The 26,914-nt window shown below is 43.6% G+C and overlaps 1 protein-coding gene across 1 annotated transcript in view; it reads right to left on the reverse strand.

Moving 5' to 3' along the window:
* APBA1 (amyloid beta precursor protein binding family A member 1) overlaps positions 1-26,914 on the reverse strand; it is a 226,311-nt gene that overhangs the window by 58,174 nt on the left and 141,223 nt on the right. Inside the window, exon 3 of the mRNA XM_061132342.1 lies at positions 25,590-26,846. Coding sequence (XP_060988325.1) covers positions 25,590-26,777 — 1,188 coding nt within the window. The 5' untranslated portion in view covers positions 26,778-26,846. The remainder of the gene's footprint in view (positions 1-25,589; positions 26,847-26,914) is intronic.

The raw sequence follows: 26,914 nt of genomic DNA on the forward strand, positions 1-26,914 counted from the left end.
CCCCACCTCTTCACATTTGCTGAACACCCTCACACTGAACTCTGAGTAAGTGGGAATGGTGAGTCAGATACACAAACACAAAAAGAAGCTGCCACCATGGTCAACATGGTTGGATACACACCAACAAGAATACACAGAAGAATCACATAAAAAAGGTCTTAATGACCTGGATAACCATGATGGTGTGCTCACTCACGTAGAGCCAGACATCCTGGAGTGTGAAGTCAAGTGGGCCTTAGAAAGCATTGCTACAAGCAAAGCTGGTGGAGGTGATAGAATTCCAGCTGAGCTACTTCAAATCCTAAAAGAATGATGCTGTTAAAGTTCTGCACTCAATATGCCAGCAAATTTGGAATACTCAGCAGTGGTCACAGAACTGGAAAAGGTCAGTTTACATTTCAATTCCAAAGAAGGGCAATGCCAAAGAATGATCAAACTACCACACAGCTGCACTCATTTCACATGCTAGCAAGGTCATGCTCAAAATCCTCCAAGCTAGGCTTCAACAGTATGTGAACTGAGAACTTTCAGATATAAAAGCTGGATTTAGAAATGGCAGAGAAACCAGAGATCAAATTGCCAACATCCGTTGGATCATAGAAAAAGTAAGAGAATGCCAGAAAAATATCTACTTTGGATTCACTGACTATACTAAAGCCTTTGACTGTGTGGATCACAACAAACTGTGGAAAATTCTTAAAGAGATAGGGGTACCAGACCACCTTACCTGTCTCCTGAGAAACCTGTATGCAGGTCAAGAAATAACAGAACCAGACAGGGATCAATGGACTGGTTCAAAATTGGGAAAGGAGAATGTCAAGGTTGTATATTGTCACCCTGCATACTTAACTCATATGCAGAGTATCATGCGAAATGCTGGGCTGGATGAAACACAAGCTGGAATAAAGAATGCCACGAGAAATATCAATAACATCAGATATGCAGATGACACCACCCTAATGGCAGAAAGCGAAGAAGAACTCAAGAGCCTCTTGATGAAGGTGAAAGAGGAGAGTGAAAAAGCTGGCTTAAAACCCAACATTCAAAAAATTAAGATCATACATCTGGTCCCAACACTTCATAGCAAATAGATGGGGAAGAAATGAAAACGGTGACCAACTTTATCTTCTTGGGCTCCAAAATCACTGCAGATGATGGCTGCAGCCATGAAATTAAAAGATGGTTGCTCCTTGGAAGAAAAGTTATGACCAAGCTAGACAGCATATTAAAAAGCAGACTTTGCCAACAAAGGCCCGGGTAGTCAAAGCTATGAGTTTTCCAGTAGTTGTGAACAAATGTGACAGGTGGACCATAAAGAAGGCTGAGCACCAAAGAATGGACACTTTTGAACTGTGGTGCTGGAGAAGACTCTTGAGAGTCCCTTGGACTGCAAGGAGATCAAACAGTCAATCCTAAAGGAAATCAAGCCTGAATACTCGTTGGAAGGACTGATACTGATGCTGAAGCTCCAATACCTTGGCCACCTGATGCAAAGAGTTGACTCATTGGAAAAGACCCTGATGCTGGGAAAGATTGAGGGCAGGAGAGGAAGCGGGTGACAGAGGATGAGATGGTTGGATGGCATCATTGACTCAATGGATATGAGTTTGAGTAACCTCTGGGAGATAATGAAGGATGAGGAAGCCTGGAGTGCTGCCCTCCATGGGGTCACAAGGAGTCAGACACTCCTGAGCAACTGAACAAAAGGTAAACCCAAACTGGTTTTGAGAGCTGGACTGTGTCCACTTATTCTCGGGAAAGACAAGATTAATACAGGTGGAACTGAGCTGGAAGGAACTAATGGAAACAGAGTTGGGCAGGGTGGTTCTGAAGGCTGAAGACAGACCTCCTGGAGTCAATCTACCTCTTAACTAGCCATGGCAATGGGGGAGGTTGTGGATGCACAAAAAATGAAAGGTACAGAACATTCAAGACATTCACTGTAACAGATGGCCTCAGCCTTCTTTCTCACCAACCCCTTTATGAGACAGGATGACAGGTCTCTCTCCCTAGTTTACCTGATGAACTGTAAGAGTCAAAAGGTAGAAAAGAGAGAAGCAAAGGACCGGAAAGATCCACAACTGGAAAATCCACCCATGTTAGGTGACCGTGTCCTGTGCTGTGGACAACTCTGTAGGCCAGGCCAGAGAGGGGAGGTTCTCGGTACTTCTCTGCCCCTCCTCGCTTTTTCTTGTGTTTCTGACCACTCTGCTCACAGTCAGATTGCACCTACTATAATCTGGGTCAGTCTGCTGCAAAACTTGCAGCTGTCAGCCCCGTTCAAGGAGGCTTTTTCTAAACAGTGAGCAATGCAGGAGGTATTTCTTCTGAAATTATAGCACTGGGCATTTCTCCGGATACTGTCTTCTTTCCATCAATTATTTAAAAGACAGAAAACTTTTGGGTGTTGATTCTCAAGTGTCCTGATTGAATAACCCCTACCACTGAACTCCCCCGGCTTAAGGGTGGGACCAATTTGCCATTATCACTCTTAAAAACTGCTCTGATTTGAACTCATGAGCCACTTAGGACAGACTGAAGTCATCAGAATCTTCACTGTTACTGTGCAAAGGTTGGAATTTTTTCAGTCATTAACCAGAGAACCACCATCACACCTAAGACTTAAAAATCACTAGAGAGACTACAAAAGAAAAGCACATCTTCTGGAAGGTTACAGAAAGCACCTTCACAGAGCATCCTCTTGTTGCAACAGAATCCAGAATGCTTCCCTCGGCTCTCTCCTTTTCAGTCTTCCCTTCCCTTTAATGTTCAGTCTGCACCCGAAACCTGCTGAATTATTCACCGCGGCCTTCTCCATGCCTCATCCATAATGGATAACACCTGCGATGGAAAATAGCCCCCACAAGACGACGGTTGAGATGGGAACACAAAGAACGGGAGCCACACCGACATCTGGGGGAGGACCCAGGGCACCAGGATGCCAGCCAGCCTCCAAGGCTGTTCCCTCAGCACCAGCAAGACCCCTCATACTAGGCGCCTCTCCGCCTCTTTTTGTGTCATGACATGTGGAGAGATGATAGCATTCAGACAACATTCTGGGTCACCCAGAGAGGGTCTGGAGCCCCAATTGACGCTGCCAGAGTTGAAGGCAGCATACCGATTGGTCCAGGCCTCCCCCGTCCCCAAAGTCCAGGGGGATGAGCAGAACAGTGGCTGAAAGCTCTGCCTTAGCTCAAGAAGCACTCTTTATGGCAAATGCTTTTGGCCCCGAAGTCCCTTGACAACAAAGTTAAAATGCTTCTACTTAAGAATGCATGTGGTTGTGTGTTTTCCTTCAGGACAATCCCTCTTCCTCCCCATTCCCACAGGTTCCTCTGAATCCCAGCTGTCTCTGATGTAGCCATCTGCTTCTCACCCCTATTCTCTTTTGCACCACTCTGGCTTCATTCTTTGCTGGTCAGCAGGATCTGCCCATTCCTGGCCAGATAACAAAATTAATACAGCCTAAGAGTTGGGAATGGCTGAAGCGGTCAACTGGGGAGGACGAGGCCAGCAGCTGCTGCGTCCTCAGCTTTTAGGCTCAGCAGCTCTTTGCCAACACAAGGTGATGACAAGATATCAAATGGAGTAGATGGACTTCTCGAATGGGCCCTGTGATCTCTAACTCTTGGTATACAGCCCCTTGTTGATTCTCTTCCTGGGGAGGGAGTGTGGGCTAGTGATATACTCTAAATACAGCAAAGGTGATGGGATGTCATTCTGTAATTAGAAGTCACAGTCTGTTATAACCCAGCTTGCTAACAGACTCGGCTGGCATACTTTATTAACACAAGCAGCCAAGGAGGAGAGTACCCACGGGGCACAGAACGAGGAGGCCTGTGGGCAACAGTCAGCTAGGCACCAAGGTCCTCACTCCAAAGGCCCGTGAGGAGCTGTATCCTGCCAACAAGCTCACTGGGAGCACGGCTTTCCCCAGGTGAGCCTTAAGATAGCCACAGACCACTGACACCTTGACTGCAGTCTCAGAGGGGCCCCAAAGCAGAGGACCAGCGAAGTAACGCCGGAATCTTGACCACAGAAACTGTGAGATAATCACCATGGCACGGTTCATGCCACTAAGTTCTGGGGCAATTTGTTACACAGCTGTAAGTAGCTGAGACACTAAAGGTGGCTTCAGAGGAAAGCCTGAAGAGCAGGGGAGGCCTGGAGGTAGGACTGAGGGCTCAACAAAGAACTAGCCTAGAACAGATCATAAACTCTGCACAGGCAGGGTCTGTGTCTGTTTTAGACAGCGCCTGCATCTCCGTGCCCACTACATCCCTGGCGTCTTGTACACTGTCTGAGTTATAGGAGGAACTCGAAAATATTTGTTAAACGTGCAGATGATAAGTTGAGAGAGACTTTCAATTTCTGATGAGATACAGTAGTCACCACTCTCTCTGGTTCACTGACAAAGCAAAGAACACTGTGGCTTTGTGGCCAGGCTCTATTACTCACAGACAGTGTCTTATATGTAGCTTGTGCTCTATTTAACCCAAAAGTGTTAGCAAGGGAAGAAACAGCTCAACCTAATCACTTCATGGCAGTTTGCATGGCAGATGGTTGAGAGCACATTTATTCCTCTGCTATCATTCACCTAAGAAGAGGTTTCTTATTGGTTTCTGAGGTCAATTTGGCAAACTACACTGCGGCCCATTTTTGCTGTCCTGACAGCAGATCCTTTGGTTCTAAAATTGTGCTTTTGGATAGGCTTCTGGGATGTTAACCTAGACGGTCTGCCATCCCCTCTTTTCTAAACAGTGTGAACCATATAGTAGAACGAAGTTGGTTTTAGAACCTATACTGGGATGCATATTCTTCTGCAGCAGGCCAGGAGAACACTCTGAGTTAAGGATGCTTGGGGTCTAGTCCTTTTCAAGCCACAAAACGACATAAAAGCGAGTTGACTCTCTTAGGAAAACTGTCCTTCCTGACTCCAACCTGCTAAGAATACATCACATTCCAGCTCAGAATTTATCCACTTAGGGAAATCAGGCCTCAACAGAACACATAATTCATTCTGAAGTCTGTCTACTTGACTACAGATCTCATTTCAACTCCATCCTTTGCTATTCAGATCTTGGAAAATCTATGGCTGGCCAGAGCTCCCTGAGGAGATGTGAACTGGCAAAAAGGACCTCTCAGAGAAAGATACTTTTACAGGAATCCTTCATGAAAACAATCCTTCAACAGCAAAAACAGTTCTTTTCACTCACTCACATACACTTGACAACACAATCCCAACAGGATAAGATGTTGCTAACAAGCCTTAATGAATTAGCACGTACACTTGACCTTGGTCAACAGTTTCCTAGCAACAAGAACAACAATCAAGTCCATGTAGGTTGATGCTGAATTCAGGGCAGAGGGAAAGGGAGAGAGGACAGGGAGCAGGTGAAGCCAAGGAAACCAAGGCCGAGATGAAGCCAGGATGCTTCTCCACCCTCATCACATCATCTTTCTCAAAAAAAAAAGAAAAAGAAAGAAAGAAAAACTGTAGGCACAAAAGTGCACATGATCGGGGCAGGTGTTAACATCAAGCCCTCACTTCCCAGGATTTTGGCAATACCTCCCTCTCAGCAGGACAGTGGCTGGTTTCTGACTAAGAAGTGTTAGTGCCAAAATCGTTTCCTGCCTCAAAAGATTTTCACCAACTGGTCTCTGGAATTGGGGACATCAATAAAAGCTAAATGTTATCTGAAAGGAGTGGTGAAAAGTGCCATTATCACTAATTAGCAGTTTAGTTTGACTTAATCAATCAGACCAGCGGGGGGAGGGGGTGGGGTGGGGGAAGCGCTTACAATATGACAATATAGTGCTGCTGCTCAAGGTGGAAGTGGAGACCTGAGTCATTCAGAGCGCCTGAGCAGATGGGCAGCACCATGGGAGTGACCGCCAAAAACAGAGCAAGTGGAGAAGGCGTGCTAACGGCCAACTTCTCTAATTCACAGTCTCACTGACCAGCCCTAAATGTTAAATGAATTTCGACCTACTAAGGGCTTCCACTGTGACTCAGCTGGTAATCTGCCTGCAATGCGGGAGACATGGGTTCAATCCCTGGGCTGGGAAGATCCCCTGGAGAAGGAAAAGGCTACCCACTCCAGTATTCTGGCCTGAAGAATTCCATGGACTATACAGTTCATGGGGTCGCAAAGAGTCAGACAGGACTGAGCGACTTTCACTTTCAAGGCAACAAAATACCCCAAAGTTGTAATTCTGATTTCACATTTCCATGGATCACTTAGGATCTGCAAAACCATTTTGCTCCATAATTCTGGGGGGAAAAAAATCTGCTTAACTTATTTTACTGATGAAGAAACTGAAGTCGAGAAAGAAACCAGGTGACCAACTCAGTTGAGCTGTAGCAGGCCAACGACAGGGCTAAGATTTACATAATGAGTGCTTACTGAGCATCATCAACATTGTGCAATTTGCTCTGAGTTACAAGAGGAGGAGAAAACACTACACCTTCAATAGACTGACAGTGACCATCAGAGGCTAATGCATGTGAGACAAGTAGAAAGTAAGATAGCAAAGAATCAAGTGTTAAACTGCGGTTTACAGTTTAAGCTGGTGGTTACCAGTTTTGGGGCTTCCCAAGTGGTTCAGAGATAAAGAATTCGCCTGCCAGGCAGGAGACACAGGTTTGATTCCTGGAGAAGGAAATGGCAACACACTCCAGTATTCTTGCCTGGGAAATCCCATGGACAGAGGAGCTGCGTGGGTTCATGGGGTCACAAAAGAGTCAGACATGACTCAGCAACTAAACAAGGAAAACAAATTTTGATTGGGCCTTAGAAATACTGATGGTAAGACCAAATCTCCAGAGATTCTAATCAAGAATCCTGGAATCTATCTATTCAAAGAGTAGGGCCCTGACTGCACTAAATAGGAATGCAATCTGGACAGAGGTGAGAGCCAGTTTAAGAAGTGGAGTACAGACCTAACTCTGTTTAAAACAAGAGCAGATTTAGGATTTGTAATTACTAGTCCAATGAGTAAGCCAATGCAGGGTGGGGTGGGGATACAAACCAAAGGAGCCATGTCATCTCTATTCAGTGGGGTCTGCCTAATCACACCTGAAATTTACATGAGGAAATTACTTCCTAGAGGAATGTCTGTCTTTGCCCAAGACAAAGGGCACAGACATCCGGGATGATCTGTCTTCTAAAGCTGTGAAATATGTCAAAGACCAGTGGGACTCTGGGAGAGCAAGGTGGCTTTTGTCAAAACAAAATAACATCCTCTCTATGGCTGCTCTCAACAAAGTGGTCAGTGAAAATCCGTGTTTCAAAGAAAGTGGACTGACAAGCTACATCTCTGTATTAAGAACATGTCAGTTACATCTGTAACGGGATCACTTCCCATTTAAAAGATGATCACGTTTATAGATAAGGTGCATTTCATAATTCCCCAGGATGACATGGGTCCAGGATTTAATTGGGTTACATGTGGAATTCAATTATCTATGATCTATCTGCTCTTCTCCTTGTACCTTCTCGTCGTCCCCTATACAGCCCCAGTCCACTTACTGAAATAATGCACAGTTGGGAAAACTGACACGATTTTTCTAAAGACTTCTGGGAAGTTTCTGGAGTCCCAACTTATTAAGCAAGCATGTCAAGACATCCCAATTGTGGTCCCATGAGCTGTGATTCTATCTGGAAAGTGATAACAAAATGCTCTCTGGTGAAATCATCCATTTCCTTCCCTGTTGCTTTCTCCATATTTCCCCGCACAGTAGTTTCACAGATACACTGACTAGCGAGACAATTCATTAAAAAGTTGAGAAAGATTCCTCTTGGGAGTGGAATCAGGTCAAGAGAAAAAAATTGGAGCCTGGGGTTGAAAAAATCAATCTTGCCCATCACTTATCTTCATTCCATTGAGCATGGGGTAGCTGGAGATCTTGCCTTCTGCTGTGCAGATCATCAGACCAGTTTGCTCTGATCATTCCAATACAGTGATGATATAATGACAGTGGGGAGACAACTGCTTGGTCCTGTAGATAGGGCAGGCCTGGAACTGAACTGACAGGTAAAACTCAAAAGGTGAGATAAATTAATCAGGAAAACTTCAAATCCAGGAGGAGAATGCAAAAGCACACATTCTTCTAGCTCCTTTTGCTTTTTCATGATTAAAAATAAACTATATATTTGCTCTCTGATAGGGACTTCTAGGTCAAACCTTTTCATTTCCAAGTTGTAACAGCAAGATCATGACACGTTTAAAAACATTACGCTGGTCACATCAGGTCCTCACAGTTCATAGAAAAGTGTATTTTTGTTGTTGTTGTTACTGACAATGAAGTTCTGTTGTTTAAGAGCACTACTCGCCATTGGCAGGGATATGGCAATTTATTGCTGACCCTAAGTTGCAGAATGGGCCATTATATGTACTCTGGTAAAGGTAGTCATGTTGAAAACATTTCATTCTAAAAGTATGGACCATTAACCTAAGTAAGTATATAAACCTGAGGAGAAATCAATGCATCCACTTTGACCTCAGCAAACATCATTCTCACTGCAGCTGTTCATATTTTGGCTGCCATCCTTCCCACATATGTTCAGCAGTTTTCACACTCTAAGCCCATTGTCAAACCCACAAATCCTGAACTCTTTAGGGTTTTCACTGTCAAGATGCAAATCCACGTACCAATTAGGGCTCTTCACCTGAAGCAGTACAGCCCGCTCCTTGACCTACTTTTTACCTCTTTACGCTTATGTGTGTGATATAAGCCAAATGTAAGTATGTGTGCTCAGTGCATACACAGAGTGAAATTAAAATGAAAAACTCAGAACACCTAGCTCATCATATAACAGAGATAATACAGTAGTCATTTTCTATAAATTGTGCACATAATATACAGAAGTTGTTTGCCTTTATTATTATTTTTTTCAAGAAAGTGGACGGTAATGTGGAAATAATCCCTTTGTTCAGTGACTGATCTCTGAATAATGATTCCAACTCTTATTTTTAAAACATAAGGCAAAGAAATACAGAAACATAATTTTGAAAGTCAAATGGTACTATAAGGTTTATGGCAAAAACCAAAGTCCTTTTCTGTACTCCTCCCCACTCCATGGTTTCCTTTCAGCATTTCTTCCTGTATTTACTTCCACAGGTGTAAAGACTGTGTTTACACTGCCTCACCTTGATTTTCAACTGCATACATTATTTCACAGGGCTCTCCTGGTAAATAATCTGTCTGCAATGCAGGAGACCTGGGTTTGATCCCTGGGTCAGGAAGATCCCCTACAGAAGAGAATGGCAACCCACTCCTGTATTCTTGCCTGGACAGAATTCCACAGACAGAGGAGCCTGGTGGGCTACAGTCCAAGGGGTCACAAAGAGTCAGACACGACTGAGTGACTAACACTTTCACCTTGATTTTTCAATTACAGATATTATTTCTTGGCTTCTACTATAAAAGACTAGGATTTATCTCCTTTATACTACACCTTCCCTCATCTACTCAATGTTACTGGTTTTGGTTAATCAATATTGGGTGTTTGCATTCTGAAGACTATGCACATGCTCTTCTCTGAGACACACACAATGTAATACTGCATTTTTTGCATAACAAATGTTTTTAGTGAGGTAAGTAGCTGAATTGTTTTTCCATTTGCTTAGTTTTCTATGTACTGAACAATAACTTATGCCAAACTCAAAGGCAATCTAAGATTCCTCTCACTACAAATGTATTAGGAAATCCAGGACAGAGACAAGATGGTGGAGTAGAAGGACATGAGCTCATCTCTTCTTACGAAAACATCAAAATCACAACTAACTGCTGAAAAACCATCAACAAAAAATGCTGAAAGGTACCAATAAAAGATACCCCACACATCTAAAGGCAAGATGCCACAGTGAGATGGTAGGAGGGGCACAGTTATGATAAAATCAAATCCCATATCCGATGGGTGGATGACCCACAAACTGGAAAATAATTGTACCACAGAAGCTCTCCCACAGGAATGAAAGTTCTGAACCCCACATCAGGCTCCCCAGCCTGGGAGTCTGGCAATGGGAAGAGGAGCCCCCCAAAAATCTGGCTTGATTGCAGGAATTTCATGGGACTCAGGGAAGCAAACTCCACTCTTGGAAGGCACACAAGGTCTTGTGCACACCAGGAACTAGGGAAAAAAAGCAGTGACCCCGTAAGACACTGGGCCAGACCTATCTGCTAGTCCTGGAGGGTCTCCTGCACAGGCAGGGGGTGGCTGCAGCTCACTGCAGACAAAGACATTGGTGGCAGCAGTTCTGTGGAATATTCACTAGCAGGAGCTCTCCTCAAAGTCGCTATTTTCTCACCAAGACCTGGCCCCACCCGACAGCCTGTAGCTCCAGTGCTGGAAACCTCAGGCTAAACAACCAACAGGCCTGGAATACAGCTCTTCCCATCAGCAGACAGGCTGCTTAAAGCCATCCTGAGCACACAGCTGCCCACTAGACACACTCCTTGACAGAGCCTTGCCCACTAGAAGGACAAACCCAGCTCCATTCGCCAGAGGGCAGGAACCAGTCCCTCCCACCAAGAAGCCTGCACAAGTGTCTTAGACAGCCTCATCCATCAGGGGGCAGACAGCGGAAGTAAGAACTACAACCCTACAGCCTGCAGAATGAAAACCATAATCACAGAAAGTCAAATGAAATGAGAGAGCAGAGGAGTATCTTCAGGATGAAAAAACAAAATAAGACCCTAGAAGAACAACTAAATGAAATGGAAACAGGCAATCTACCTGAAAAAGAAATCAGAGACATGACTGTAAAGACAATTCAAAATCTCAGAAAAAGAATGGAGGCACACACTGAGAAGTTACATGAGATGTTTAACAAAGACCTGGAAGAACTAAAGAACAGTGATGAACAATACAACAAGTGAAATTAAAACTACACTAGAGGGAATCAATAGCACAATAACTGAGGCAAAAGAATGGATAAGTAAGCTTAAAGACTGAATGGTGAAAATCATGTAACAGAATAAAGAAATGAGGACAGTCTTAGAGATCTCTGGGAGAACATTAAATGCAAGAACATTCACATTACAGGAGTCCCAGAAGAGAACAGAGAGAGGAAAGGCTTGAGAAAATATTTTAAGAGATAATAGTTGAAAATTTTCCCAAGGGAAAGGAAACAGTCAACTGAGTACAGAAACCACAGAGTCCCAGGCAGGATAAATCCAAGGAACACACCAAGACACATAGTAATCAAAATGACAAAAAGCAAAGAAAAAATTTAAGAGTAACAAGACAAAAGGAACAAATAACATACAAGGGAACTCCCATAATGTCATCAGCTGATTTATCAGCAGAAGCTCTGACAGTCTTGACAGAGAAATCAAGGTTTTACAGATAAGCAAAACTAAGAGATTTCCGCACTAACAGATCAGCTTTGCAACAAATGCTAAAGAAACTTCTCTAAGCAGAAAAGATCACAACTAGAAATAAGAATATTATGAATGGAAAAGCTCACTGGTAAAGGCAAACATGTAGTAAAGGTAGAAAATAACCTACATACAAATACCCTGATAACTACCATAGTGCTGTCACCCACCTAGAGCCAGACATCCTAGGGTGTGAAGTCAAGTGGGCCTTAGGAAGCATCACTACAACAAACCTACTGGAGGTGATGGAATTCCAGCTGAGCTATTTCACATCCTAAAAGATGATGCTGTGAAAGTGCTGCACTCAATATGCCAGCAAATTTGGAAAACTCAGCAGTGGCCACAGGACTGGAAAAAGTCAGTTTTCATTCTAATCCCAAAGAAAGGCAATGCCAAAGAATGTTCTTTGACAGTAGTAGTAGTAGTTCTTTGCAGTAGTCAAACTACTGCACAATTGTGCTCATTTCACATGCTAACAAGGTAATGCTCAAAATCCTTCAAATCAGGCTTCAACAGTATGTGAACTGAGAACTTCTCTGAATGTTCAAGCTGGATTTAGAAAAGGCAGATGAACCAGAGATCAAACTGCCAACATTCACTGGATCACAGAAAAAGCAAGAGAATTTCAGAAAAACATCTTCTACTGCTTCGTTGCTAAAGCCTTTGACTCTGTGGATCACAACAAACTGTGGAAAATTCTTAAAGAGATGGGAATACTCGACCACCTCATCTGCCTCCTGAGAAACCTGTATGCAGGTCAAGAAGCAACAGTTAGAACTGGACATGGAACAATGGACTGGTTCAAAATTGGGAAAGGAGAACGTCAAGGTTGTATATTGCCACCCTGCTTCTTTAATTTCTATGCAGTGAAATGCCAGGCTGGATGAATCATAAGCTGGAATCAAGACTGCCGGGAGAAATAGTGATAACCTCTGATATACAGAGGAAACCATCCTAATGGCAGAAAGAAAAGAGGAACTAAAGACCCTCTTGATAAAGGTGAAAGAGGACAGTGAAGAAGTTGGCTTAAAACTCAGCATTCAAAAAACTAAGATCATGGCATCTGCTTTCATCACTTCACGGCAAATGATGCAGAAAAAAATGGAAATAGTGACAGACTTTATTTTTTTGGGCTCCAAAATCATTGCAGATGGTGACTGCAGCCATGAAATTAAAAAGCGCCTGCTCCTTGCAAGAAAAGCTATGAAAAACCTAGAAAGCATATTAAAAAGTAGAGACATCACTTTGCAGACAAAGGTCCATATAGGCAAAGCTATGGTTTTTCCGGTAGTCATGTATGGATGGGAGAGTTGGAATTTAAAGAAGGCTGAGCACTGAAGAATTGATGCTTTCAAACTGTGGTGCTGGAGAAGACTTTTGAGAGTCCCTTGGGCTACAAGGACATCAAACCAGTCAATCCTAAAGGAAATCAGTCCTGAATATTCATTACAAGGACTGATGCTGAAGCTCCAATACTTTGGCTACCTCAGGCGAAGAGTTAACTCAGTGGAAAAGACCGTGATTCTGGGAAAAGATTGAGGACATGAGGAAAAGGGGGAGACAGAGGATGAGATGGCTGAATGGCATCATCAACTCAATGGACATGAGTTTGAGCAGTCTCTGGGAGATAATGAAGGACAGAGAAACCTGGTTGCTGCAGTCCATGGGGCTACAAAGAGTTGGACATGACTGAGCAACTGACTATTATGATATCAAAACTAGCAGTTGTGAGAATAGGAGGGCACAAATGCAGGATATCGGAAATGCATTTGAAATTAAAACTCCTGCAACTTAAAACAATCTTATTTATGTATAGACTGCTATATCAAAAGGGCTTCCCTGGTGGCTCTGATGGTAAAGAATCTGCCTGAGATGCAGGAGAGTCAGGTTTGATCCCTGGATTGGGAAGATCCCCTGGAGAAGGGAATGGCAACCCACTCCAGTATATTCTTGCCAGGAGAATTCCAAGGACAGGGAAGACTGGTAGGCTACAGTCCATGGGGACCCCAAGAGTGGGACATGACTGAACCTCATGATAATCGCAAGCCAAATATCTACAACAGATATACACACACAAAAGTTAAAGGAACCCTAACACAACACTAAAGTTAGTAATCAAATCACAAGAGAACAGGAAAAAAAGACCTACACAAATAAATCAAAAACAATCAAGAAAATGGCAGTAAGAACAGAGATATCAAGCTTCCAGTTCAAGATGGCAGAGTAGAAGGATGTGTGTTCATCTCCTGCTATGAGAGCACCAAAATCACAACAAACTGTTGAACAATCATCAACAGGACGATGCTGGCACCTACCAAAAGAAGATACCCCATTTCCAAAGACAAAGAAGAAGCCATAGCAAGACAGTAGGAGGGGAACAATCATGATAAAATCAAATACCCTACTCACCTGGTGGGTGACCCATAAACTGGGTAACAATAAACCAAAGAAGTTCTCCCGCTGTCGTGAAGGTTCTGAACCCACGTCAGGCCTCCCAGCCTGGGGATCTCACAAATGTACTGGGAATCGCGAGGGAATCTGACCTTGAAGGCCAGTGGGATTTGATTACAAGACTTCCACAGGACTGGGGGAAACAGACTCCAGTCCCGGAGGGCACGAACAAAACCCTGGGTGCACCAAGGCCTGAGGAAAGGAGCAGTGACACCACAGGAGACTGAACCAAAGCCACCTGCTAGTGTCCGAGGGTCTCCTATGGAGGCCTGGGTTGGCAGGGGCTTACCACAGGCACGGGGCTCTGGCTGCAGCACTCTGGGAAGGTCCCCCTTGGCATAAACTCTCTTGGAAGTCACCATTAATCCCACCATAAAGCCCTTTGACCTGTGGGCTGGGTTGCCTCAGGCCAAAAAACTACCAGGGAGGGAAGTAAGAGAAAGAGGCAACAACAGAATAAAACAATATTAAAAGAGGCCCTTAAGGTCTGTGAACAGGATGAGTGTTTTGGGGGAGATGAGTGATCTGGGTGAGCATTTTCTATTTTGATTTGAAAGTGCACATTTTTTCACATCATATCTCTATACTGATGGTATGAAGTGAAGTGAAGTGTCAGTTGCTCAGTGGTATCCAACTCTTTTGTGACCCCATGGACTGCAGCCCGCCAGGCTCCTCTGTCCACAGAATCTTCTAGGCAAGAATACTGGAGTGGATTGCCATTTCCTTCTCCAGGGAATCTTCCCAACCCAGGAATTGAACCCACATCTCCTGTGTCTGCTGCATTAACAGCAGTGGATTCTTTACCACTGGGCCCTAATTATTAATTAATAATTATTAATAATACTGTGTTGCATATTTGGAAGTTGCTGAGGGAACAGGTTGTAAAAGTTTTCATCCCAAGAAAAATTTCTGTAACTCTGTATGGTGACAGATGTTATCTAGACTTATCGTGGTGATCATTTCACAATATATACAAATATCACATCATTATGTTTTATGTCAATTATACCTTGAGAATATAAAATAATAATCATAAAAGATAAAAAGAACATACATATTGAAAATTACTTTAAATGCTCCAACCAAAAGACACAAGACTCATATATATGTTGTCTACAAAAGACTCACTTACAATCTAGGGAAACATAGAGACTGAAACTGAGGAGGTGGAAAAAGGTAGTCAATGCAAATGGAAATCAAAAGAAAACTGCAGGAGCAATACTCAGACAAAATAGACTTTAAAGAAAGTTACAAGCGATAAAGGAGGACAAGACATAATGATCAAGGGATCAAGACAAGGGATCAAGGGAAGAAGATATAATGATTGTAAATATAAATGCACCAAATGCAACAGCACCTCAATATGTAAGGCAAATACTAACAGCCATAAACAGACATCAACAGTAATACAATAGTAGTAGGCAACTTTAACACCTCACTTTCATCAATGGACAGATCATCCTGACAGAAAATCAATAAGGAAACACAGGCCTTAAAAGATACATTAGACCAGATGAACTTAATCGATATTTACACAGCATTCCATCCCAAAGGCAGCAGGATACACATTTTTCAAGTGCACATGGAACATGTTCCACAATTGATAACATGCTGGACCATAAAATAAGTGGTGGTAAATTTAAAAAAACTGAAATCATATCAATCACGTTTTCCCACTACAATGCTACGGAATAAGAAATCAACTATAAGAAAAAGACTGCAAAAAACACAAGCACAAACACATGGAGATTAAATAATATGCTACTAAACAACCAATGGATCACTGAAGAAATTGAAGAAGAAGTAAAAAAATTGAAGAAGAAGAAAAAAATCCCTAAAGACAAATGAAAACAAAAGCGTGATGATTCAAAACCTATGGGACACAGCAAAAGCAGTTCTAAGAGGGAAGTTTATAGCAATACAGTATTACCTCATGAAACAAGAAAAATCTCAAATAAACAACCTAACCTTATTACCTAAAGCAACCAGAGAAAGAACAAAAAAACCCCAAAGTTAGAAGGAAAGAAATCATAAAGATCACAGCAAAAATAGAGGCAAAGAAAACAACAGAAAAAAATCAATGAAACTAAAAGCTGATTCTTTGAAAAGATAAATGAAATAGATAAACCTTTTAGCCAGACTCACCAAGAAAAAAAGGGAGAGGGTGCAAATCAATAAAACTTGAAATGAAAAAGGAAGAAGTTACAATGGACACCACTGAAATGCAAATGACCATACGAGACTACTAAAAGAAACTATATGCCAATAAAATAGACAACTTAGCAGAAATGGACAAATTCTTAGAAAGGTATGATCTTCTAAGACTGAACCAGGAAGAAATAGAAAATATGAACATCAATCACAAGTACTAAACTGAAACTGATTAAAAAACTTAAACAAAAGTCCAGGAACGGATGGCTTCACAGGCAAATTCTATTATACATTGAGAGAAGATGTAACACCTATCTTCTGAAACTATTCCAAAAAACTGCAGAGGAAGGAACAAACCCATCTATGAGGTCACTATCACCCTAATACCAAAACCAGACAAAGATAACACACAAAAAAGAAAATTACAGGTCAATATCACTGATGAACAGACACACATAAACAGACATGGTGTATGATTAAAGGGATCATACACCATGATCAAGTGGGATTTATCCCATGGATGCAAGGATTTTCAAAATCTGCAAATCAATCAGTGTGATACACTATACCAACAAACTGAAAAATAAAAACCACATGATCATTTCAATAGATGCAGAAAAAAGCTTTTGACAAAATTCACCACCCACTTACAAGAAAAACTCTCTGGAAAGCACCTCAACATGTTGTTCAGTCTCTAACACCTCAACATAAGCCATATATGACAAACCTACGCTGATATCACACTCAATGGTGAAAAGCTAAAAGCACTTCCTCTAAGATCAAGAACAAGGCACGGATGCCCACTCTTACACTTTTATTCAACATAGGTTTGGAAGTCTTAACCAGAGCAAAGAAGAAAAAGAAATAAAAGGAATCCTTTTTGGAAAAGGAGTAAAACTGTCACTATTTGCAGATGATATGATACTATACATATAAAATCCTAAATATGCTACCAGAAAACTACTAGAACTCATCAATGAATTTGGTAAAGTTGCAAGATAAAAAATTAATTCATGGAAATCTCTTGCATTTCTATATGACAACGAAAGATCAGAAAGAGAAATTACGCAAACAATCTTATTTACCATCACAACAACAATAATAAAATTCCTATGAATAAAAACCTACCTAAGGAGGCTAAAGACATGTACTCTGATAACTGTAAGGCGCTGATGAAAGAAATCAAAGATGACACAAATAGATGGACAGATATACCCTGTTCCTGGATTAGAAGAATCAATATTATCAAAATGACTATGCTACTCAAGGCAACATACAGATTCAATAAAAGTCCTTTCAAATTACCAACGGCATTTTTCCAGAACTAGAACAAAAAATTTTTTAATTTGTATGGAGACACAAAAGACCTCGAATAACCAATGCAATCTTGAGAAAGAAGAATGGGAGCTGGAGGAGTCAGGTACCTTGACTCCAAACTATACCATAAAGTTACAGTCATCAAAAACCAGTATTGTAGTGACAGAAATATAGATGAATGGAACAGGACAGCAAGTGCAGAAATAACCCACTCACCTATGGCCAATCTATGACAAAGGAGGCAAGAGTACCCAATGGAGAAAAGACAGTCTCTTCAGTAAATGGTGATGGAAAAACCAGATAGTTACATCTAAGAAAGATTATAACATTCTTTAACACCATACACAAAAATAAACTTAAAATGGATTAAAGATCTAAATGTAAGATGCGACAGTATAAATTCTTAGAGGAAAACATAGGCATAACACTCTGACATAAATTGCAGCAATATCTTATTTGATCAATCTACTAGAGTAATAGAAATAATCACAAAAATAAACAAATGAGACCTAATTAACCTCAGAAGTTTGCACAGCAAAAGAAACCATAAACAAAATGAAAAGACAACCCACAGAATGGGAGAAAATATTTGCAAAGGATGCTACCGACCAAGGATTCATCTCCAAAATTTACAAAGAGCTCATGAAGCTCGATATCAGAAAGACAAACAACCCAATCAAAAAATGAACATAAGATCTAAATACACCTTTCTCCAAAGAAGAGATACAGATGGCCACGAGGTATATAAAAAGATGCTCAACACTGCTAATTATTAGAGAAATGCATTATCAAAACTGCTATTAAGGATATGAAAATAAAACATTTCTTACAAAGAAAAAAAAACTGCAATGAGATAACACCTCAGCTTGGTCAGAATGTCCATCATCAAAAAGTCTATAAATAATAAATGCTAGAGAGGGTGTGGAGAAAAAGGACCCCTCCTACAGATGGGAGTATAAACTGGCACAGCCTCTAACGGAGAAGAGTATGGAGATTCTTTAAAAAACTAAAAACAGAACTACCATATGACTCAGCAATTCCAATCCTAGGCATATATCTGGAGAGAACCATGGTTTGAATGGATATGCACCCCGTTTTTCATTGCAGCACCGTTTACAATAGCCAAGACATGGAAGCAATCTAAATGTCCCCGGACAGATAGACGGATAAAGCAGATGTGGTGCGTGTGTGTGTGTGTGTGTGTGTGTATATATACACACACATATATACATATAATGGAATGTTACTCAACCATTAAAAAGAATGAAATAATGCCATTTGAAGCAACATGGATGGACCTGGAGATTATCATACTAGGTGAAGTCAGACAAAGACAGACAAGTATTATTTGATATCACTTATATGCAGAATCTTAAAAAAATGATACAAATGGTTCTTTGAGCTTGTTTACAAAACAGAACCAGATCATAGACTTAGAGAACTAACTCATGGTTACCAGGGTAGGTGGGGTGTGGGGAAGGTTCAGGGAAAGGGTAAATTGGGAGTTTGGGACTGACAAGGATCTACCATACAGCACAGGGAACTCTGCTCAATATTCTGCAATAACCTAAATGGGAAAAGAATTTCAGAAAGAATAGATACATGTATATGTAAAACTGAACCACTTTGCCATACACCTGAAAATAAACAACACTGTTAATCAACTATTATAAACACTGTTAATCCAATATAAAATAAAAATTTTTTAAAGTAGTATATCCTTCAAAGATTAAAAAGTTCTAATGAAATATAGATTTAAAATATTTTAAAAATATTAGGAAATCTCTCATTTCCATGCTTTCTGGAAACCTCCCCATGTGGAGCCCTTCAAGCTCCAGCCCATGCTGGAATGGCTTGGCTGCTGCCTTGTCTTTCTACACAGCTATCATCTCCTCCCCTATCATCACAGGCAATTCCTGGTCTCTTTCCTGTGTGAGATTCTGTTTCCCAATCCCCTCTTCTTTCTTGAGTTTGATTTACACTCCCATTTTGGGGGGAGCAATTCTTGAACAGCTTCCTGAGAAAAGGTGCCAGGAGGTAAATTTTCTGGGGTTCTGCATAACGGAAAAAGTCTTACTCCACCTTCACACTTAATTGGGTGTTGGCCAGTTAACTGGCCAATCTCACACTGAGCCTAGGTGTTGGCCTCCCAGGTTCCAATGTTGCTTTTGAAGAGTCTACCATTGTGTGATTCCTAATAATTTGTAACCTGTTTCTCCCTCTATGAAAGCCTGGAGGATATCCTCCTTCCCCCCTGTTCTGAAATTTCTGTGGGTCTTTTATTGTTCTAGGTACCTAGTGGAATTTTCCAATCAGGAAAGTCTCATGTCCTTTGCCTTGAGCAAACAGTTTTTCATAATTTCTCCATTTTATCAATGTTCCTAATTCTTTCCATCCAGTGACTTAACTACTCTACTTTCTTGAAGATTTTTTTCTACTTTGTCTTCTAATCAACCCACTGAAAGATTTTAAAAATTCCTGCCATTTTTTAAATTAAATTTTGTTTGGAATGTTTTCTTTTAAAATGGAATCCTATTTTAATTTATGGCTCCCCATCTTCTCATCTGGTCCCATCACTTCATGGCAAATAGATGGGGAAACAGTGGAAACAGTGACAGACTATTTTGGGGGGCTCAAAAATCACTGCAGATGGTAATTGCAGCCATGAAATAAAAAGACGCTTACTGCTTGGAAGAAAAGTTATGACCAACCCAGACAGCATATTAAAAAGCAAAGACAATACTTTGCCAACAAAGGTCAGTCTAGTCAAGGCTATGGTTTTTCCAATAGTCATGAATGGATGTGAGAGTTGGACTATAAAGAAAGCTGAGTGTCAAAGAACTGATGCTTTTGAACTGTGGTGTCGGTGAAGACTCTTGAGAGTCCCTTGGACTGCAAGGAGATCCAACCAGTCCATCCTAAAGGAGATCAGTCCTGAATGTTCATTGGAAGGACTGATGTTGAAGCTGAAACTCCAATACTTTGTCCACCTGATGAGAAGAGCTGACTCATTTGAAAAGACCTTGATGCTGGGAGGGATTGAGGGCAGGAGGAGAAGGGGATGACAGAGGATGAGATGGTTGGATGGCATCACTGACTCAATGGACATGAGTTTGAGTAAACTCCGGGAGTTGGTGATGGGCAGGGAAGCCTGGCATGCTGCAGTCCACGGGGTTGCAAAGCGACACGACTGAGAAGACTGAACTGAACTGATTTTCTCTTTCTGAGGATATTAGTGAATGTTTTATAATTTTTTCCTGCTCTAAGCACTGCCTTTATTTCTCCAAGTTCCTTTTCCATTTGCTATTTGTTTGTCTATCTTTCATGTTAGAGATGTTCCTTAAATATCCATTGATCCTCGGGCATCCACTCATATTTAACAGAGGGTCCCCAAAAAGACTACTGGAAGATTCATAAGTGGCAGTAAACTTCATTGTGGGGTGATCAGGTGGGGACCAAGAGTTTTGTTGGAAAGCCCCCAAACATTAGTAACTAAAGGTATCTATTCTTGGGCCTTTTTCTTTCCTCAGAAAGGAATATTCTAATCTCTGGCTGGGGGCTGGGAGGGGGTGAGTTCTAAGCCTGATGGCTAAGAATTACAAGACCTTCTCAGGGCCAAATGGTCAGTGGGCCCTGTGTTCCATAAGGCACTCCTAAAACCCACTTTCAGCCGTGGCTAGTGTCCCCAGTTCTAGCACTTCTCTGGTCCACGATTTCTTTATAGTAAGCCTCCTACCTTCTATGGAGGCGAGGGGGGAATGGTAATCTGGTGGCATGGGCTGGAGAAGGAATTTGTAGTCTAATTTCTCCCATGACACAACTTCAAACAATCCTCTTTTCTTTTCAGCCATACTCTTGCCATCTGAGGCATCCAGTGTTTCATTCCTTAGCCTTTTAAGGGGCCTCACAGACACTAGGCAGAGCAGGGAACACAGAAACCTTATCAGTGTATTAGTCAGAATCCATCAGGCTATGAGGCTATGCTGTGGCCAATGAACTGCCCCAAATCCCCAAGGTTTAAAGCAGCAGACGTTGAGTCCTCTCTCACACTTCATGTCTGCAGGGCAGCAGGGAGCCCTGCTCATCAGTCACCGGGACCCGTGTGGACAGAGGCTCTCCCATCCTGTGACACTAGCACTTCTGCCTGAGGCTTCGGCGGAAGCCGGTGCTCCGAGCTGCTCCCGCCTAGAAGCAGCATCACTGCAGGGCTCCCATTTCACTGCCGTGTCACTCTGAGGGGATCAGGAGGGGCAGGAGTCCTCCCTGGGCTTGAAAGCAGAGAACAGCCGGCAATACAGGGGTGGGGGCACAGATGTCTTCCACAGCCAACCACCACTGCGGTGTTCCAAAATTTTGTTGGCTCACCTGCTGCTGCTTCCTGTCTCCCGGCACTTACGGGTTTACATATTTTTACTATTTTTACTGTCACTTTAGCGTCGCTTAAAGAGCAAGCAGAGATAAACACCAATTTAAGCCACACAACACACCATTCCAAGTAGCCAAAACGCTCCCATTTATGACGTGTGTTTGCTCCCATCCATGTCTCTGATTCTACCACGACTCTGTTCTTTACTCCGAGTGAATCTGCTGCCTAAAGAGAGAGGGGCTCAGCTCGGCGCTCTGTGATGACCTAGAAGGGGGGGGGGAAGCAGGTGGGGGTGGGAGGGAGGCTTAAGAGGAAGGGATATAGGAACAGGTAGAGCTGATTCCCTTTGTTGTAAAGCGGAAACTAACACAACGTTGTAAAGCAATTATATGCTAATTAAAAATACCTTTTTTTTTAAAAAGAGAGAGATGGGTAAACTGTGGGACTTCCAGCACTAGCCATTCATTAACAATATTTTCAAGAAGGGGACTGGAAGGTAGTTCTCAAACATATACCTGGAAGAGCCTTTACTAGAAGCAAAGCATTTATAAAGTACTTTTTCCAGAAAACAATTATTTCCACTCACTGCTGAGCATCTAGTCTGCGTTCAGGAAGTCCTTGCTAATGAGCAGTTCTATTTTCGCATTCTGTAGGAGTCAGTGGCAAGCAGATGTCAGTTTCCTCCAAGTAAGAGAAAAATGCTAAAGTTCTGAGGGAATTAAAAGTAGTGCGAAGAACAAATTTAGCTATCAGCAGGTATCTCTGGCAGGTAGTAGTACAGGTGGTTTTTATTTCGGTCTATTTGCATCACTGCAGTTTCTGATGTCGCTATTTTGAGAATGCACTGCTTCTGTGACAAGAATTCCAGCGCCCCTTCCCCAGGCCTGTGGACCATAACCAGAGTGGGAGAGACCCTTCCAGGAAACCGCACCATGGTGATATGAGATTTAGCTAGGTCTCTAATCCACAGGGGCTTACATGGAAAAACTACCCACATGATACTTGTCTTTTAAATCAGTGGTTCTTTTTTTTAAAAACACACTCAAGAATGACAGGGAGAATTTACAAAACAAAACAAAGCAAGGAAAACAAACACAAAGAACAGATCACTGGACCCCCACCTCAGGTATTCCGGTTTGGAAAGGAAAGGTAGTAATTCCATTTTTAACAAGTACCTTCCAGGAAGACTTCAGGCCACAGTGCTTTTAATAGAGCTTTTCCATTTTCTATAACAGCATACATGAAATGAGCACTCTGTAAATATTTTTTGATGCTGAGGTGGAAACTAACAGAATGTATACACTTGTATTTTCCCCCATAATAACATCAAAGAGGGAGCAAATGAAGGGCTTTCCTATAAATATGGCATGACAGATGAAATGCAACCCACAAATTCAGACGGTTTAAAGACAACTGGTGGATTACTTTAAGGCACAGGGTTTTGGGTTTGCTTTGTATTAACTATTCATAACTCAGAAAGCCCTATTCACCAATTTCTTAGTGTTAAGTTGAATTTCTGATGAGACGGGATTCTAAAGCATCACCAACTATTCTAAAATCAATTCTACCTTCTGAATGAGACACCTTGTAAGAGGGCTGTTTATTAGTTCCAATGGATAAAAGCAAGCCCCCAGCCCTAGCGGACGCTGTGCGGTGGGTTCATCATCAGCCTGCAGGGACCAGGTGATGAAGCCGGTTGTTTCACGGAGCTGGTTCAGGTAGAAGGCTGAAGGAAGAGGCCAGCATCTGTACCGAACGCTCCTGTGGTTTTTTTCCCAATGGCTTTCCAAGTTTCTAAAAGGATTTAGAACCTGGTCTCCTGCCAGCTCCCTAATTTTAAAAGCCTGCTCCATTTCCACTACATTTGCAAAAATGCTAGATGCATCCCTCCAAGCCAGGAGAAACCCGTAGAGAGCTGGAGGTCACTGAGAATCCTGCACAGGAGACCACCTACTTTAACTGTTGAATGTGAAGCCTGGAGAACTGACCCAGTGCCGCCCCCTGGCTGGGGAAGATGCAGATCCTTTTCCAGCCTATTCCAACCCTGCCTTAAAGGTGATTCAATCAGCTAACAGCCATTGTTGAAATTTCACTTTAGTGTTAGTTGCTCAGTCGTGTCCGCCTCTTTGCAACCCCACGGATTCCTATCCCATGGAATTCTCTAGGCAAGAACACCAGTGTGGGGATATTCCTGACCTGGGAATCGAACCTGGGTCTCATGCATGGCAGGCACATTCTTTACCATCTGAGCCACCAGGGAAGCCCATGATGCCTGTGATTTAATCAGCTAACAGTCAATGTTGACTGTTACTAAAAGAGGAGGCAAACGGCATCTCTGACCTGCACAGCCTTTTACCTATAAGCAAAATGAACAAACAGCTTCCAATAGTGGTTTCTCACTCCTAAAGATATACTCAGAAATAGATAGGTGCAATCATAAAATGCAGAATTAAATGAAATCAAATTTAACCTCTTGACCCTTCTTTTACTCCAAGCTCCCATTTTAAATGAAAGTGCTTAAAAATTATCCAAGAGAATGGAAAAGTGAGAGTCGGAGGAGAAAAAGAATCTTTAGAGTCAGGTAGTGGGGGCAAAGGTTAGCCTTCTTGATTTATTTCTCAACAGACTGTGACACCCAAGCTTGCCGAGTTATCAAATTTCTTGGATATTTCAAAAATGGAAAGTGAAAGGCCGACGAGGCAGCAGCAGCTTTCCGTAGCTCTTCACAAGAAAGTATATTTCAGTTCAAAAGCATGTCTCTAGTGAGGTGTGAAGCTCCCTCTAGTACCACCAGAAATGAAAACTAAGCCCTTCTTGTAAGTCACAAAGGAAAAAAAAAAAAAAAAGCAAACAAACTGTAGACACCCTTGGCTGAAAAGGGCCCAGAAGAATTTCCTTGATTTCCTCTAAAAAAGCCACTATTCATCCTAAACCTTTAAGGGGTTGATTTAAGACAGTGGTTCTCAAATTGTGGTCCTGGGACCAGCAGCCATCAGCATCACCTAGGAACTTTTAAGTGACAACGCTGAACTTAGCCTGAGCCCTGAGATCCCGGAAAACAGCAAAGGTTAAAGACTTCTATCCTCCCATTTTGTGTTGTGAATACGGCTTATGCAAAGAACCTCTTTCCCGTACAACTTGAGTAACTCACAGGTGCCCCTTTGTTTACCTATGACAAGGCCACACACAGACCCCTCAAATTCCCATTCTTTGCCTGAGAAATGATTAGCTGAGCTCATTAGTCAAAACAGTGCTTATTAACCAACCTTTGATTAAGCTTCTCACCTTCTTCCAGGTTCCTGGAACTTTTGCCAGCTTACTGCCCCTCCTCACCAGCCCCTCCTGAGAAAAGGTTTTTCTAAGATTAAAACACTATCAAGGGCAGTGCATTCAAACCATGCTTCATCCCACTTCCTCACATCTTGTCCTTTCAGGCCTTGCTTACTCCTACCTATGAAAGAAGAATCCCCTTTTGCCTAACCCTAGAGAGAGACCCTTGCAGATCCCACAGTTCTGTTACTGCAAGAGTTCCTGTTACAACAGTACCTTTCCAATGAAGTCTCTCCTTATTCAATCCAGACTTGTTTTTTATTTAACGTTAGAAATACAAATTCTTAGGCCCTGCCCCAAATCTAAGTGTGAAACCAGGGGATGGAAAAAGGTGCGCCTGGAAACCAATTTCTGAATAAGTGCTCCAGTAGCAGTTTGAGAACCACTAATTTATCGCAATCTCTCAACACTTAACTCCTTCCCACCTGGTTTTCGCTCACCGGCTCTTAAGCGCAAGCTGTTTCTGAGCATGCCCACAGATCATTGCTGTCATCAAGTCATTTCTAATGACAAATGACGCCACCCAGCGCCCGTCTCCCCTCCTGGCCGCCCGTGGAGTTGAGCGAGCCCGAACCCACACACACTTACATCGCCATCCACCGGCCTCTGGTCGTCACAATCCCTGGTGGGACTAATGTCCTGGCGCATGACCCAGATGGGCTCTTTGGGCTCGTCGGGGGTGTAAGGCGAACGGATGGTCCTGGTTTTCACCTCCTCGATGGCCTCCTTGATGTCCTTGATGGCCAGCGAGATAGCATCCCTCTTTTCCTTGCTGTACCGCTGCACCGCCTCGCCGCCGGCCGCCCGCTGCGGCCCCGCCGGCGCTTGCAGCCCGGGGCTGTCGGGGCGGCCCCCGCCCGGGGTGGGGGCGCGCTCCAGGTCCTGCTCGGCCTCGGGCATGTCCTCGGCCGCCTTGTCGAGGCTTTGCGAACTCATGCTCTGCTTGACCTCGGCCACGATCTGGTCGATGTCCTCCTCCTGCTCGTAGCTGTCCATGCGGGGGTAGGGCGCGAACTCGGCCTCCTTCTCGGGGCTGTCGGACTCGCCGTCGGAGCGCTCGTCATAGTGGTGCAGCCGCGCGCCCAGGGCCTCCTGGCGGTAGGCGGCCGCCTCGTCGCGCTCCTGCTCGTAGAGCCGCAGGCCGTCGCGCGCGTCCAGCTCGGGCGCGTCCCCGATCTCCTCGTACACGTGCTCCTGGAGGCCCCCGTAGTCGGCGTAGGGCTCGGCGTAGGGCTCGTCCTCGCCGCGGTGGAAGAGCCGGTGAGTGTAGACATAGCCCGAGTAGGCCGCGTTCATGGCCTCCTCGTGCTCCAGCGAGTGGAAGTGCAGGTGGTTGGGCAGCGCGCGGCGGTGCGTGGCCTCGGCGTGCTCGGCCTCCGCCTGCTCCGTGTACTCCTCGGCCTCGGGCCGGTACTGCACGGCGTACGCGCTCTCGTCGTCGGGGTCCTGCGCGCGCTCGGCGTCGTCGCCGTCGCGGGCCGCGGCGATCACGTCGCCCTCGGCCGTGTCCGTGTGGTTGTGGAAGCCGCTCTCCGTGCTGGCCGAGCGCGCCAGGCACTCCCCGCGCTCCTCTTCTTCCTGCTGCTGCTGCTGCCCAGGCTGGGCGCGAGGGTCCTCGACGGCGCGCCCGCGCCGGGGGCGGCCCGCATAGTGCTGCTCCTGCTGCTCCTCCTCCACTTCGGGGTGCTCCAGGTCGGCCTCCACCGACTCGTTCACCTCCCCGCCTGCCGCCTCGTCCGTCACCTCCACCTCCGCGGCCCCCTCCAAGTGGTTCATGGTGGGCGTCGGGGACGGCTGGGAGAGAGGCTGGGCCGGCTCACTGCGCTCTCATTTTGCTCCACCCGGCTGGAAAAACAAGAAGGGGGAGGGGCTATTACGTGGTTCAGACTGTAGGCAGAAGCCGAGTACCAAGA

The sequence above is a fragment of the Dama dama genome, chromosome 29 (genome assembly GCF_033118175.1).
Source record: "Dama dama isolate Ldn47 chromosome 29, ASM3311817v1, whole genome shotgun sequence".
Classification (NCBI taxonomy): domain Eukaryota; kingdom Metazoa; phylum Chordata; class Mammalia; order Artiodactyla; family Cervidae; genus Dama; species Dama dama.